The sequence below is a fragment of the Protobothrops mucrosquamatus genome, unplaced genomic scaffold, assembly GCF_001527695.2.
Source record: "Protobothrops mucrosquamatus isolate PMUCROS unplaced genomic scaffold, P.Mucros_1.0 scaffold2601, whole genome shotgun sequence".
Classification (NCBI taxonomy): Eukaryota; Metazoa; Chordata; class Lepidosauria; order Squamata; family Viperidae; genus Protobothrops; species Protobothrops mucrosquamatus.
The window spans coordinates 1-15,868 of record NW_015388655.1 but is presented as its reverse complement, the minus strand read 5'-3'; the positions used below and the strand labels follow the sequence as shown (position 1 = coordinate 15,868).

The window sequence follows — 15,868 nt, the reverse complement described above, 5'->3', positions numbered from 1 at the left end:
GAAGGCGTCTCGGGGCGCGGAGATTGTCCAGACTCCGGGCGAGCTAGCATCTTTCACCCCGGATTAAGACAAAACCGGGGCAAAAGGAAGCTCTAGCCCTATCCGGACTCACTCACCTCCCCCTCTTTGCCCGAGGGACGAGGTTCCTAGCCGAGAGACAGCTGGCAGACGCTGTCTCTTCAAGCTTTTACACGCTCCCAGACGGGCGGCTAAAAAAGCCGCCATGCGATGCCAGCTGTCACCACCGGAAGTCAGTACCCTTTCTGAATAAATTTGCTTTTTGTGAAAACTCACTAAATGAACGTTTGTACCTGGGGGATTACCTGTATTTCTGGTGACATAGTTAAATGTAAGATAGATGTCATTGCTTCCAGTTGCTTCCTCTCTTTTATATAAATTAGTGCTCTGATATTGGTTTTGAAAAGGAATAAGTACTTGAACATGTTGGAATAAAGATAAAAAAGTATGTTTGAATTTGTATAAAAATATGACATATTTCTTTTTTCTTAGGTGTCAACAAAACAGATTGCTCATAATAGCATCCTGTCTTTGCTAATAAACTTGTCATTCTTTGAAAGACAGTCCTGTAATCTTGATTCCATCCATTCACTTTATCCCTACTTCTGTTTCCCTCATCCTTGCCAACATAATCATTTGTTCTAGGCTATCAAGTTATTTGAATCACACCCAAAGTATGTGAATTTCTGCTTACCAGTCAGTATTTACAAAGGCTATTGCACCATGGCGGAAGTGAAATGTTGACTGAAACAAATCTTATTGTACACATAGATTGTTTTTGTTTATTCTGGGAAATTTATACATGTTTAGTTTAAAAAGACCAGTAATTTAAGTAATTCTGTATTACAAGCCATATACATTTGCAGTGGACAGAAAACTTGTACACTTCCTAGTGCTGATCACACAAGTGTCTTCACTGTAAGATTTAGAAATTTGCTTTATTTTCAAGAAATGTAAGAGTTTCAGGGTGTTCTTAATGTGAAAACTAGTAACAGTGGATGTTGTTGATTTGTTGGTTATAAAGTTCCATGGAAGTAGTTCTGGCCCACAGTAATTGCGAGGGTACAATGATAAACATGTAAAGTATTTTTAGCTCCACAGTAAGAGGACACACGATACAATTATAGGCATCTTCCTACATATATATGCTATCAGATGATGTTTGTATATTCTTAATTTCATAAATGTTTGCTAATAATAATAGCTTAATATGAAGCACTTATTTAGAATTATTCTGATTTAAACTTCAATTTCTTAAGTTTAAGATTACAGGCAATGATTACAGAAATTAGCACATATGATAAAATATGTAATGTTGGTGAATCTTGCTTACTTTGCTTGCAGTCCATTCTGAAACTTCTTGCACTTACAAAATACAACGATTGTCATTTTCCTACCTTTTGTTTGTTTATTTGTTTGTTTGTTGTGCCTTTGAGACTGTGAGTCCTGGCAACTGCCTGGACAACTCCTTGCAATTTTCTTAAAAGGTTACCCTTCTAAGACTTGTGCCTGAGGCAGGACTGGAACTCTTGGTCTCTGGGTTGCTAGCCTAGTGCATTAACCCTACACCTAAGTTGCTTTCCTTATAGATATTAAACTTTCCATATTTTGCAATCTCATTTTAGATAACTGAACAATATGAAATGAAAGTTTAAAAATTCTATCCTAAACTGCTGCATTCACCTTAATATACATATTGCTCCAGTCATGTCTTGCCGATCTCAGAAACGATAATGTGATTTGAAACAAAAGCTTAGCAATATTACAATACATTTCTTAGCAATATGTCAATAAAATCCATCTGAAACCATATACACCAAATTGCCTGCTGAAACCACAAGACTTCGACGAGTGTATGAAGTTTTCTAATTTATTTTTTTTATGGAAACATGCAAAATATAAGCAAAATGCCCCTGAGACACACTTAAAAAGTAAAATTAAAACAGGGCTATCCTTAACCTTAACAAAAGGGATAGAAACCAGAAAAGAGAAGAAGGGAGGAAAAAACTAAAAAAAATATATGAAAAGTTGACAAATTCAGGCCTCATTTGATATCAGGGGATTGCTGTTCCAGTGAAGGGGAGCAGCAATTGAGAAAGCATGACTCAGGAATTCCTGCAATGTATTTCTTTAAGAGTAATGACCCAGAGGAAGGTTCCACTGATACCTAGGTTATTAGCCAAGAAAGACTTTAAAACTGAAAAGTAGCACCTTTGACTACACCTGGAAGGAAATAGGAAACTTCTGTAGCTCTCAAAGCAGAGATGTTACATGATTGTGCCCATAACCTCTCAAGCGGCTGCATTCTGAACCACTCACTCTCAGTTTCAGGGTTTTCAAGAGTAACTTCACACATTGGAGAAATCTAAATAGGAAGTGATCGGGGACCTGAGTAACTATGCACAAAGCCTCTCTATGCAGATAAAGCAACAACTGGTGCATAAAGTAGACCTGTTCAAAGGTGTTCCTAGCCACAGCTGCCATCTATCCTTCAAGCAGGAACTGCGAATCCAAGAACACAGATTACAAACCAGCACTAAATTATGCCATTCGGTTAAGCTTACTCTGTTTTGTGGGAATTAAATCAAATTCTGTTCTTTCCTGTCCAAACCTCTGCAGTTTCCTGACTTTGTGATAGAACATCCAACACATCCCTTGTCTGGGCTGAAGTTAAGATATCCAACTAAGTATCAGCTATGTATTGATGATATGTGATTCCATGGCAGTGAATGACCTTCCTCAGTAATTTATGTAGATATTAAATAAGAGGTGGGAAAGTGTCAACCTACGTAGCATTCTGTAGTGGAGGGCTTGATCTCCTATCCCCTCCCCCATTACTCTTGATTGGATTCACCAGCTTTCGAAGGAAGAAAACCCCTGAGAGCAATCATTCCCCACCCCACCCCAAATTCCAGCCTTTGCACATGTCCAGGAGGTATTGAAAACTGCTAAAGGGTATTTTTTTTAGTGATTTAGCACCAAAATCCTAACTCTAGGCTAAAATTAGATGTGCTTGTTAAGATTTTGGGAAATAAGCTCATGAATATTAATCTAGAGTAAAGCTGCTTGGAAGTTTTGAAGAGAAATTAAATAATGAGTTCAGAGTTTTAGCCAAGGTCATTTCGTCTCCTCCCCTAATGCTACCATTAATTGAATGTAAGGCTGTTTTGCATTTGGTTACAGTTGGTGGACATGATTCTAACAAAAATTGGATCTCAAAAATGTGATTACTTCCCATCACTGCTTACTTACACACTGGTACATAATTAATACCAAGTAAGTCTGGACTTTCTTAAAAAAATAGCCTGTCTCTCAGTGAGAGATAGGTTTTGTTGATATTAAATTGTTTCAATAGGTACCCAGTTATTATAAATACTGATCTTTAAAAAAAAACTTAAGATCTGTTGGAGTGGGTGAGTAGAAGGACTGTTTTCTTCCATGAAAAAAGTCATTAGAGAATTGTAACAAAGCTGAAGACAGTCATCCTGCTTCCTATAGACACCTCTGTTGTAGTGCCACAGGTATTTAGAAGGGAAGAGGTTAGATCGTTTTCCCAGGACTGATGTGGTAATGAGGCATTTTTTTTGTATGTTGTTTTTTAGCTCACAGTAAATGAAGCAGCTGCTCAGTTATGTGTCAAGGATAATGCACTGTTAACCCGGAGGGATGAACTTTTTGCTCTGGCACGGCAGATCTCTCGAGAAGTTACATACAAGTACACTTACCGGACTACCAAGTAAGCTACATTTAAAAAAAAAAATTAACTTGAAACGGGTATATTATGAAATCATTTTGCAATCTTTCTGCCCTGTGGTCAGTTTATGGTCTCACAGGCTCAATACAAATATATGAACCAGATGGGAGGTGTGAATACTGGTGCATTCTTACTACACTGAGAATGTCACACGTTTGACACCATTATGTGTCATAGCTCAGCCTTTTTTGAGCAGAGAGGATTGGACAAGTTAACTGTAGACAATTGCATCATACTTCTCTGTTGGGAACATGGAAACTTTCACATATCCACAGCATTTTTTTAAAAAAATCAATGTTGTGGGGAGTTGCATTTTTTTTTCCATCAGAAGACTACTTGGGTGTTCTCAGAGAGGGTAAAAATCTTTCTCATCTCTCATATGTTCAGTGAGTATTGTTTATAGGAACCCACTTTCTCTCCCCTTGCCATAGATGGTGCAATCCAGTGCTAGTGAACCCTATGTCTTGAACCATGTACTGCAGTGAGCAGAATGGCTTTGAAGGACAGGAAGAAGACTCCCTACCAAGACAGTGGTCAGATAAGAAACTCGAGTCCAGAGAAAATGGACCTGAGAAAATGTTTCAGACAAGACCCTCTCTAGTCTGGTCTACCTTGAAGGTTAACATCAACCTTGCAAGTCTCGATATGCTTCCCCTCCCTCCCTTTATCTTCATAAGAACTAGGGGATGTTTGAGATGTTTCCTCAAGTTACCATTCTTCACCAGACTCAGGTTTTGTTTATCTGGCCATTGTCTTGGTAGCAGCTCTTCCTCTTGTCCCAAGGCCAGTCCTTCTGCCCTCTACATGTTCATTGCCTGACTGTGAAGCTGCCTTAAAATGAAGACTCTCAGATTGAGACAGTATAACAGTTTTGCAAATGAACAGACAAACATAGGAATAAATTAAATGAAGATAAATTCAGAGAAGAGTAATTTTCAAGGCAGATGTTTTGCAAATATTTTTCTGAACATAGTGTACGCATTCCAGTTTTTAAAAAAATGTATTTTCATCTCCTAGGTCTAAATGTGGAGAAAGGGATGAATTGTCACCAAAGAGAATTAAGATAGAGGTATTGTACTTTTAACTTGTTCTGTCTAGTTGTGGCTGCTAAAACTGACTTTTGCAAGAGGAAACAATCAAACAGGTCATTTTACCAAGAGACCTGTTTTCCTAAAATATTCCAATCCAATTTTCCCAAAGCTGGGTTCTACAGATAGTGATTATCATCACAAATAATGGGAACAAGTTTGTGGAGTGCGTTGGAGAAAAAAAATGAATTATGATAGCATTACTTTTTAGTCTATTTATAAAAATGAACTTGTAAACTTTCTAGAGTTGACATTATCTTTGCCTTAAAAGGTAGTGTAAGATATTTAAAATGAAAATAAATTCAAGTCACTTCTCAATAATTTAAAAAACAGTGGTAGTTTAAAATGGTTCTTGACTGTTTTTATGATAATTGAGTGTCAGTTCAGTGTAATGGTTAAAGTGCTGGCCTAGAAACCAGGAGACTGTACGTTCTAGTCCCGCCTCAGGCATGAAAGCCAGCTAGGTGACTTTGGGCTAGTCACTCTCTCTCTCTCTCAACTCATCTCACATCACAGGGTTGTTGTGGGGAAAATAGGAGGAGGAAGGAGTGTTATACGGTATATGTTCATCGCCTTGAATTATTTATAAAAATAATAAAGGCAGAATCAAAAAAATCTTTTAAAAAACTCCAAAAAATGCCCATACAAATTATTCTTTCTCTTCTGTTTGTAATCCTAGAAGCTGGTCCTTTGTTACATATACAAATAGAGTCTGGAAAAAGAAAAATTGAGAACCCTTCTGCCCTATGGCTAAACTGAGTCTTCAAGCAAAACAGTAGTTTTTTCCCTTGACAAAATGAATTCTACACATTATTTGAGGAAAGACTTGAGAGAAAACATCAATTTATTGATCTTATATCCAACCTTTTATTTTGTACAACTCAGGGTGGCAAATATAATGCTCCCACCTCCTGTTTACCACTCAACAACTCTGTAAGGTGGGTTAGACCCAGAGAGAATGATTAGTTCAAAGTCATCCAGCCACAGTTTCCAATTAAGCTTTAATTAATGACAAATAAGTTAGATTTGTGACTTACCAGTATATGAACAGGACTGTTAAGCTAAATTGGCTTTCTCCCATGTAGACAATCCCAATTTCACGGGACTGCAGTTCCTAGATAGTGATAGATTGGGAAGCTGGGTTGAATCATGGACTGAGTTGAAGTATTGCTCTATAATCATATGGCATAAATGGAATTAGGGTTGTTTATTTTTTCAGTGTAAACAAAAACCTTGTTTCTATTCAGGTAATTCAATGAACTATATTTCCTCGTTCAGATCTTCTGCATTTTAGGAAATACTTTAGACTACCTGGGAGAGAGTATTCCCTTAATCACTAAAGAAATATTTTTCTCTCTTTGGGACATTGACTAAATATAGCAAGCCAAAGGAGCTTTTATCAGTATTTCTTCTTTAGGATTTACCTTTAAATAACACTGTTGATGTTAAATTCTAGAAACTGGAGTGCATAAATATAGAGAAGGTCCTTTTATTTTCAGTGAAGCTTCAAAATATAAGACTTGTCCCTGTCTAATATCAAGTGATATGCACCATATCAAGATATATGGTGAACATGTCAAGGTAGTGACTCTGATTATTGAACTGTCCCTTTTTTTGATGTGTGTCACATGCACATCAATTATGACAAACAAACAAACATAAAATAGCCCACAACTATAGTCTCACAAGCTGCTGGTCTTGTTAAGTTTTTTTTAAATAGAGACAATAATTTCTATCAACTTTTTTTGTTGAGTTGGTTTTAATTATTTATCAAATTTATGTAGGTTTTTATGAATTAAATTTAACTTACGAATTATGAATTTGGGTGCATTCAGTATTCTTTTGACCCTCCTACACTTTGCTGTATTATGAACTGACCTTGAAAATCCATTACATTGTTTGCTTATAATACGAAGAGGGATATACATGTTCTGGGAATGAATATATTCTAATTAAAAATAATAGGAAGTAGGTTCAGCATTTTTTGTTCTGTTTTTGCTTTTTAGGAAGGTATATTTTAATTTGATAGCTTTGCTCTGAGTGGATTTTTTTTTTAAAAAAAATGGGCTAAAAGAAGGAGTTGGGGTGAAGAAAGATATATAGTTAAAACTTACTTATTTCTATCAAACTAATGATGATTTTTCAACAATATCAGACTTGGAAGGGATCTTGGAGGTCTTTTAGTCCAATCCTCTGACCAGAGCAGGAGATCCTATGTCATTCTGGACAAAAGTCTGTCCAGTCTCTTCTTGAAAAGTCTGTCCAGTCTTCAGTGATGGAGCACTCACAACTTCCAGAGGCAAGCTGTTCTACTGATTGTTCTCATTTTGAAAGTTTTCTTCATTTTTGTACTCACTTTAAAGACTTACTCCAATATTGCACTGAATAGAAAGTCTTAAATATAAGATTTATCTATCTAAGCACAGTATTCAGTAGTGCTATGTATCACATTTCTTTCCAAATATATTTCCAGTGTTCCTTTTTTTGTATATTTTTTACAGTCACAAATAACAAATGTTGCCAGTCACATCAGTATATCGCCTCACATATATTCGATTTCAGTTTTGCTGGATGCATTTTGACTCATGTTTTTAACAGCTTATAATTATTTATACAAGCTTGAAATAGATCCGAGTAGACATGCTTCAGTTTTTCAGGCTTCTGGATGCCTGGCAGCTGGCCACATGTGTTAATTCAGATACATCCCCATCTCCTCCCCTCTAGTATTTGAATTGTGCAGGGTTAAATATAATGCTTTAAATGCATTTTTTTTTCTTACTGCTAAAATTATTAATATAAGGATTGAAACTGATAAGGCGGGAATCGCTAATTCTCAGGCCAGGGAGAATTGCTACAGAAACATAGAATAAATACTGGTAGTTTTCAATTTGCAATGGGTCACTTAATAACTGTTCAAAGTTATGAGAGACCTCCCCAGAGCTCTTTACAACCCTTTTTAGCAATACGATGGCTGCACATATACACACCAACACTGCAGTTAATTGCATTTTGGATGTCTGGCAACTTGCTCATCTTTACAGACATTTGTAGGGTCCCTGCAGTTACATGACTGCAATTTGTGACATTTTTTGGCTGGTCTCCCAACAAAAAGCACCTATTAATTGTTGATCGAGTAACAACCGATCCCATCTCCCCCCAATCCGCCCCCGCCCTCCTCACGTGTCCTTGATTTTAATTGGTTTTAATTTATTCAGGTTTTAATGTAGATGTATTTTTTTATGTTTGTAAGCTGCCCAGAGTTATCTTATGGTAAGATGGGTGGCTGAGAAATTTTATAAATAAATACATTGGGGGAAATGGATTTGCATAATGCCTGTGGCATTCACTTAAGTTTAAAGTAGGATATTAGATAAAATACGGAAAAAATTAATTTGTCAGATCTCCCAGAGATTTTGACTTCAGATCTGCTCAGATATCAGTGAAAAAAATTGTACCAGAATATGGGTGGGAAGAGAAGACGCCAGGAATATCATTGCCCTTTTCAGTTGCCTCCTCCCACTCATTAGAAGTTGAGCCTACATATCTGTTAGAGAAAAGTTACAGCAGTGTGCACAAATCCTGTATTTATATTAAGAATTTGGCCAATTTGCATCAGTGCCATGTTAAACTTTCCCTGTCCTGTTGCAAATGCCGCACCCACCTACACACACACAGAGGTGGGTTGCTAGTTAAGAATAGCAATTTACTCAAGGCTGAGTAGATAAGTGGCAGACAAGGAAAAAAATGTATACATCAAAACAGAGTTTTTGGGAAAGAAAGCTTCCCTAGGTAGTTTTGCTTTCAACAAGAACAGGCAGACATGAAGTCAAGATTGTCACCCAGTCTAAGAATGAGAGTTTCAGGGTTTGTAAACTGAATTCACAAGAATGACATGCTAGAACAGGAGATCAGACAGTTCTTTCCAACAGAGAAATGTGGGTTAAGGCTGCCTCTTAAACTGCAACTAGCTGACTTTCACAAGGTTAATTACTCCTTGCTTGGCAAAGAGCCTCATTGAATGTCTTTGTTCTGTCTCCACTCTGTCACTGAGTTCAAGGGCTTAGGGCAGGGGTCTTCAAATTTGGTCCTTTTATGAATTGTGGAGCTCAACTCCCAGAATTCCTCAGCCAGGTATGCTCATCATCTGAATACTCCAGCTATTCTGATACTGCCTGTGTTGGAGCAGGCTCAAACACAGACTGGCTTGTGTCTCCTAAAGCTGATTATCCACAGGTTTAGCTGGAGCAGCTTCTTAAGAGTCTATTTCCTGGACCATGACTTTCCTTTTCTAAAGTATCAATGAAACCACATTCTTATGGAGAAATCCAGAAAGTAAGAAAGATGGACCTTGATGTAGATAAGCAAGCTCTGCTACCAAAGTAATGGGGTGGGGGGGAAACGTCTTAAATCCACAACAGATGGATAATAGTGTAATGAGGAGGTGCAGTACAATAAGATTTAACAAATTGTTTTAACCTCCTGTGGAATTAATTTCCTGGATCTAGACCACCTAGTAGAGCTGACAGAAAGGGGTACATTTTGAAAGAAGACACCCCATATGCTCGAGATTTGACTAATTGATAAAAAAAAAAAAGTTTGTCCCTACTTCCAGGAGTTCAAAGGCACCCAGAAATTAAATGGAACCCAGCTATGCAAAGTCTCATGTCAACATTTAATCATTCTTGTTACTCTACAGATCAAGACAGGTTTGAAAATACAACTGTGAGTCAAAATAGAACGGGGCACCTTTCACTAAATCTAACACAATCAAACATGCTTTCTTCTCTTATCTCATCTAAACTCCTTTTGGGGTCTGAGACTACTCTGATTTTTTTTCCCTCTTACCCTCATCAGCAATTGTCAGGAGTCCCAACAATTTTATTTAGCTTTTCTTTGTCAATTTCCAATAGTCTTTGGAGTGGATAGGCTTCATATTCACAATCTGGATACTCGTGGGATAATACAACATTTGAATTGACATGCAAACCTCACAGCCTGTAGGGCTTTAGGTTTATCACACTGCAGTAAAATATGAACCCTACTTTCAGTGTGAAATATATGGGCTATTTATTTGTTTATTAAATTATGTTGCCCATCTCCCTTGCAAAGTGATTTCGGATGGTTTACAATGTGTTTGGCGAAGGAGACATGAAGACTTGGCCTCCCATAAATTTTTCTCTTTGTCCCTGACCAGTGCTTCCCACCTTGTTTTTTTTTGTTTTGTTTTTTTAAAGAGAAAAGTAGTCTATTATTACTGTCCTCATTAGGATTCTCTAACCCTGATTTTGGAGCTCTTGCAATGGGTGCCGAAGGCATGCATATTTATCTCATTAAATCTCAAGGAATATTACAATCTGATTCATACAAGGAAGGGCATGTGCACTATATTGGATTGCTTTATATCAGTGATGGCGAATCTTTTAGAGACTGAGTGCCCAAACTGCAACCCAAAACCCACTTATGCATCGTCGAGTGGCAGGTGGGTGTGGCTCATTGGGTGGGCGTGCTGCGAGGGTAACGGCAGACTGGGTGGGACTAAAAAGTTCAATCAATCAATTCCAACTTTGCAAGATCTTTTTTTTTTCCCGCAAGATGTTGAAATTGACTGATTGAACCTTTTTTTTTTTGCACATGGCATCGGAGGCCTAAAGCGAAAAGGTTTTATAAAACCCAGCTGAAGGCCTAGGACTGGGGCAACGGCACGCATGCCCACAGAGAGGGCTCTGAATGCTGCCTCTGGTACCCCTGCCATAGGTTCGCCACCACTGCTTTATATATTGGGTGGCTTTTGTTAAGAAATGTTTAGGTACATGGTAATGTTATTCAGATCAGGAATTAGTCCCTCAATTTCATGCAATTTATGAAACTTTATTTTACTACTTCTCATTAATTCTAAGCCCATCTCTGCACTAAACAAGTTTGGGCACTCCTTGTGTGTCTTTGTGACTACAAGCTAGGCTAAGTTAAAGAAATATGCCTTTTTCCTGCCCATACTGGTCTATTGGGATATCATCTTTTCTTGGAAGAAATTCAAATGGATCCAGCTGAAGTGCAGTCTCTCTTTTGGGAGGACTTTCCTCTCCACCCATGCACTGCAAAGGACTTCCTGAGCTTTGCCATTTTTAATAGTAAATCTATATCTACTTTTGCTCCACTGACAACATCATGGATTCTTCTTACTAAGAAAGAGATGCACAATTCCTACTTCTTCTACTTTTTAAATATAAATTTTATTAAAAGCTTTACAAGGAACATAAAAATGAATACAAACTAATAAAGGAAGAAAGGGAAAAGAAAATGCAGAGCAACAGAACCAAAAGAAATAGGAAGAAGCTTCTGATTTCTTCTGCAGCACATTTAGTACAATTACTCTATGTAAAGCTCACATTTTCTATTCATTTTTTTTTCTAATCATCAAAATCACAAATCATGAGTGCATTTTGTTTCTGGTTCATGCATAAAGTCTACAAGGGTTTTCCAGTCAGACGTGAATATAGATTAATTTAGCCATCTCTGCAAGTTCTATCGTCTTCACTAATTGTTCTTCCATTGTGGGTATTGTTGAACCTTTCTACATTTGAGCATTCATCAATCTCGCTATGATTATCATATATAAAAAATAAGTTCCCTAACTTTTTTTTACAGTAATCCCAAGAGAAAAATCTCTGGTTTCAGTTGAACTTTAACCTTCAAAATAGTCTGGATTAATGTTTGTATTTGTATCCAATTTATTTTACCTTTTTTGCATGTACACCAAACATGGTAAAATGTCCCGTCATGTTGTTTGCATTTCCAGCAAAGATTCAAAATATTTTTATATATTCTAGACACCAGATTTTCTGGTGACAAATACCAACATTTCAGTCCTTCCAACCACATGTTTTTCCATTGACCCATTTGTACATTATAGCCAAAGATTTTAGCCCATTTTATTGTACATTTGTTTACTACTTCTTCTGTCCCATATTTCCAAAAAGTATACAATTTAACAACAACATGATTTTCGTTAGTACATAATTCTATTTCAAACTCAGTCTTACTTTGTTTAAAACCATAAAGTTTCTTATCCATGTTAAACCTTTCTGCATTGTACATTAGAAACCCATTGGCATTCTTCTGTTATCAGATCTGATTTCATTTTACAGTCCTGCTGAGAAAATGATAGTGCATCATGGTAAATTATCCATTTATATTCATCAAAGGCTTCTTGCACTGAAAGCCACAAAGTGTTTTTGGGCAAAACCTAGTTTTATATTTATTCCATACTCTTAAGCATAGCTGTCTAATATAAAGATGTTTAAAGTCTACGTTCACCTTAGCTTTTGATTAGCAGTGGTTAAAACCAAGTGGCTTATTTTCTGTTTTTAAGGAGGAAACCCTCCCCCCAAAAAAAAGAAAGAAAGAAAAAGGACACATTTCTCACTGAGAACTGGTAACTTGGGCATTTCAGCCTGTTCAAGGGGGAAATGTACCATTCTGTGGCAGGTGTCTTTTTAAACATTTATGTTCTGGGAAGTGTATATAGCTGCTTGATATGTGCTGAGCTATTTTTCTCTGCCTTCAGGAAATCTTTTCTTTAGGAAAGAAGTGTGAAACTCGGAATCTAGGCTCTGACCACTTCTGATTCTGCTCTCTGCTTTTCCACGTTGGTGGGTGTAAAATGTTGCTGTTTTGATCTTGCCGTGGCATTTTAATACCTCTTGGGAACAGATGCCTGAGGCGCAATGTGAAATTATTTTTCACTATAATAACCCACATGTATACACATACACACACACAGTTCAAGAGTGAGGTGCCTTAACAGAACTGTGTAAGGCAAGCCTCCCAGTGCTGAACTTCAGCCAGCCACCAATATAAATCTGGCAAAGGTTCAATAAATCCAGTGGGAGCTCACCAATTATGTCCCAATTACTCCTGAAAGGCTCTCCTACTTCCTGCTTGCGATGCCTCTCTTTTTTGTTGGTCGGGAAGAGTGGGTAGGGAGGTGGGGCGTAGGAGGAAGGCACGCAGGGAGAAAAGAGGGGGTGGGAATCTGGTAAAACAACAAACCCTGGGTGCAGAGGGGGTGGATGAAGGAATGCAAGGAAGGAGAGTCTGACTCAATGAGTGGGAGTCACTGTCGGGGCTTGCATTCTACACAAAAGCTGTCCCTTTTCTTCCAAGCAGCTACTTTCTCAAGAGTGGGGGGGCTGCTTGTCTTTTGGAGGTGTCCCCTATTCTTGCCACACATGAACAGGGAACACCTCCCACAACGTCCTCGCCTGTATGCAGGCTATTGGGGTGGGGACGTTAGGAGGAAGCAGAGGGAGTTATTGGCCATGCAATGAAGGCAGGGTTACTGTGATCCACTTTTATTTGTTTGTGTATCTGCTGTGTGGGGAGAGGTTTCCTTTCCAAATTTAGCCTTGGCAGCTGGGAAGAAGTGGAAAGGTGTGCACCGTGTGTAAGCATGCTTTGAGGGAGTGGGGAATTCTGCATGCTTGCCCTCCTGTGGACTAGCGGTACAAAGGCATTGTGAAAACAGCTAGCTGCGGCGGAGGGGGGAGTCTGATACAAAGTTCAGTGTTTGAAAAGCTCAGTGGGAATAAGAGGCCTACAGGGAAATGGAGAAGTGGGGTGGGGGAGCAGGAGAGAAGTTCGGCATTAATGTCAGCTTTAGATGAGGTGGCAGAGAGAGGAAGAAAGAAGGTACGAGCCTGCCCACGCTACTGTCAAGCGAGGTTGCAAAGGGAGAGTGTGGGATTTCTTTTGCTCCCTGAAGATTTTTTTTAAAAAAGCAACCACCCAGAAGCCCTGCAATCTGGTGTGTATGTGTAGCAGGAGTAGGGTAAGCGGAGGGGGAAGAAAAACGCCTGTGGAACTGAGAACATCTGCTCTAAGAAATCGCTGTTAGAACAGCCAAGTTGGAAGGAAGTAGGGTATATATGCGCATTTTCACAGGCCAGATCACAAGCCCCAACAAGGAGAAAGGTTCATGGGCAGGTCTTAAATTGTGATGCACATGTACAAAACAAACAAAACCATATTTATATTTTAGTGCCATTAGCCATTTGCTACGAATGGTCACCATTTCTGTTGGACTGGAGCAATTTGAAACAGAAAGACAGACAGACATAGCATTCATGGCAACTCCTGCTTGAGGCATTTGATATTTTGAACAGAAAAAATGCAGTGAAGTTTACAGATGAATTATGATCTAAAAAGTTTAGGAAAAATAGTTGAGAGCAGGATTACTATGTAGTCCACATTTTACAATGATGTCTGTAATTATTTGATGTTAAAGTTATGCTGGTCTTTTATTTATTTATTAATCATCCTTCATTTAATTAAGAGGGAAAAACACAGTGGCCTCTTTGAATTAAGTTGGACCAAAAAGTATTTTAAGAGCCAAATTAGAAACTTAATTTTCAGGTGAAAATTAAGATCAGTGTGCAAACTGCACAATAGCTCCTTTCACACCCTTTTAGGGTTGAGGGGTTAGGGACGGGGTTTGAAACATTGCTTTAGTTACAAGGTTTTTGAACCTGATTCAGTGAGTGTGGAATAGAGCCTAACAGAATTTTTCTTCTGTGCCACTTTAAGGATTTGCAGGGATGTTACCTATTTTTAGTTCTAGCAATTTTCTATATTTTTTTTCTCTGTCCTCCAAAATAGACCTCCTCTTTGCCAATTTACACCTCCTGCCAAAGGACCTGGCTGTTTTTCTTCACAAGTCCATTTCCTGCTCTTGACTCTGTTCCAAGTTGCTCTGTGCATTGTTTGGTTTGGACCCTTGTTTGAAGTTTCATTGTCTCCAGGCTCTTGGCCATCTGTGGTGTCTTTCAAGGCTTCAGTTCATTCTATAGACCTGTGGTGGCGAACCTATGGCATGCGTGCCACAGGTGGCACGCAGAGCCCTCTCTGTGGGCACATGCACTGTCGCCCCAGTCCTAGGCCTTCAGCAGGGTTTTATAAAATCTTTTCGCTTTAGGCCTCTGCCACCATGTGCAAAAAAAAAAAAAAGGTTCAATCAATCAATCAATTTCAACTTCTCGCGGGAAAAATAAATCTCGCAAAGTTGGAATTGATTGATTGAACTTTTTAGTCCCACCCAGTCTGCTGTTACCACGCAGCCACGCCCACCCGGCACCTGACGATACATAAGTGGATTTTGGGTTGAGTTTGGGCATTCCGTCTCTAAAAGGTTCGCCATCACTGCTATAGACCAATCCTTCTTCGTAAATATATATATATATATATTTATATATTTATATATATTTACACTGACTTGTCTCCAAAGGCGGAATGCCTGCAGTTCTCCTAGCTGAGAACATATTGGGTGTTACACCAGTTGGTATCAATGGCATCATCATCACAAGTGCAATACTACAAGAGATAATCAGCCTACTATTCACTTGAGAGTCGTACTTGGTGTCCGTTTGAAGAGGCTCATTATTGCTGTTTCAAGGCCCTTCTTAAAATTCCAAAAATCAGATCAGTTTTTGAAAGGCTGCTTGGCTTGGTAGAAAGAAACCACAGGTTTTTTTTCCCTCCCCTCTAGGCTCTTACTAGTTTATTTACAGCCCTGAAGAAAGAGTTTTTAGTTCTTTCACTTTTGCTTTTAGCTTAATTGGTATGCTTGTTTCACCTTTTGTACCTTCCCTGGTGTTTTCAGAAATGTGCTCTGCTCTTTCTGCATTGTTCAGGTATAAATGTATGTCTGTGGGGCTATTGTGTGCCTCTCAAAAAGGTTAAGGAGAAAGAGATAGAAGACATCTCATTATTTTAACCTTTGCAACAACTCGTTAGGATTGCCAGTCGTAGTCTTTTCTCTCTCTCTTCCTCCCTCTCTGCTCCCTCCATCTTGTAAACTTTATAACTAAGATGATCTTATGTTTTTATTGCTTGGTATTAGGTTCTCTGGAAATTATCCATAATTTGTGAGACTCTTTTTTTAGAGTCATACTGTGTATCTAAATTGAACCTTTTAAAATTGTGTTTATAATCATTTGGATTTTGCAAAAAAAAA

General features: G+C 38.2%; 1 protein-coding gene across 1 annotated transcript in view; it reads left to right on the top strand.

Moving 5' to 3' along the window:
* NAB1 (NGFI-A binding protein 1) overlaps window positions 1-5,569 on the top strand; it is a 15,054-nt gene extending 9,485 nt beyond the window's left edge. The window contains exons 2-4 of the mRNA XM_015825347.1: window positions 3,621-3,754; window positions 4,790-4,841; window positions 5,540-5,569. Of these exons, the coding sequence (XP_015680833.1) occupies window positions 3,621-3,754; window positions 4,790-4,841; window positions 5,540-5,569 (216 nt within the window). The remainder of the gene's footprint in view (window positions 1-3,620; window positions 3,755-4,789; window positions 4,842-5,539) is intronic.
* The last annotated feature ends 10,299 nt before the right edge of the window (window positions 5,570-15,868 follow it).